General features: G+C 57.1%; 1 protein-coding gene across 2 annotated transcripts in view; it reads right to left on the reverse strand.

Moving 5' to 3' along the window:
• The window catches only part of LOC120035944 (sprouty-related, EVH1 domain-containing protein 2-like), a 5,063-nt gene continuing 4,224 nt past the window's right edge, over nucleotides 1–839 (reverse strand). For both annotated transcript variants that reach the window (XM_038982430.1, XM_038982431.1), the window contains exon 2: nucleotides 1–839. This exon is cut by the window's right edge and continues 336 nt beyond it. In XM_038982430.1, the coding sequence (XP_038838358.1) occupies nucleotides 369–839 (471 nt within the window). In that variant the 3' untranslated portion in view covers nucleotides 1–368.

The following is an 839-nucleotide window of genomic DNA, read 5'->3' on the forward strand; positions in this document are numbered from 1 at the left end:
TACGCAAACTAAACAATTCAAGTTGTTCAACACCAAGTCGGTGTAAAAAGTAGAAAGTACCTGGTTGTATGTGATACATGACATATTAGTCAGCTATAAAAAAAAGAGTCTCTCCTCAACCAGGAATGGAGGGAACAAGACATGTGGAAAGAGGAGAGAGAGAACGACAGTACACAAGAAGGAGCTTATCAATCTTTAAGCCATTTCAAAATGGCAGCCACAACACGCCAACGTTTCGGCTGTATATACACGTCCGCCTGTAGAGTAACAAAACCACAAAACCAAAATGGGGCATAGGACCGCTCTTCTTCGTCCCCTCCCCCTCCTCCCCCTCCCCCCACCATGTGTTTTTTGGGGTTGTGTAAGGTTTATGTCATTGAGGCTTCATGCCTGCCCCCGCAGCACCCGCACGCCACCCCGGCCCGGTGGCAGGCGTGAAGGGGCGGGTACAGACAGAGACACGGCGCCACTAGGGACAACCCCAGCAGAGCTGCCCAGCGCGTGCCCAGCCTCCCTTCGCCACCCCCCTCACAGGAGCAGGGGTCCGAATAATCCCCCTCTGGGTCAGACATGCAGTGGTACAGCAGTGTGTCGGCCAGCCACATGCAGCTGACCCGCCGGACGCACGCCCTGATCGGGTCTGGTGCATCCTGGCAGCGCCCCCGTCGGTTGATACCGCGGTAGAACGTTTCACCACAGTACTGGCACTGCAGGCGCTCGCCAACCCCGCCCTCCTCAGACTTCTTGTCCTGTCCATCAGACGAGGCAGGGAGGAGTGGCTGGGGCTGGGTAGAGACCACGCCCCCACCGAAGCCCTGCTCCCCTGGACGGCGGTAGTG

The sequence above is a fragment of the Salvelinus namaycush genome, unplaced genomic scaffold (assembly GCF_016432855.1).
Source record: "Salvelinus namaycush isolate Seneca unplaced genomic scaffold, SaNama_1.0 Scaffold1161, whole genome shotgun sequence".
Taxonomy (NCBI): domain Eukaryota; kingdom Metazoa; phylum Chordata; class Actinopteri; order Salmoniformes; family Salmonidae; genus Salvelinus; species Salvelinus namaycush.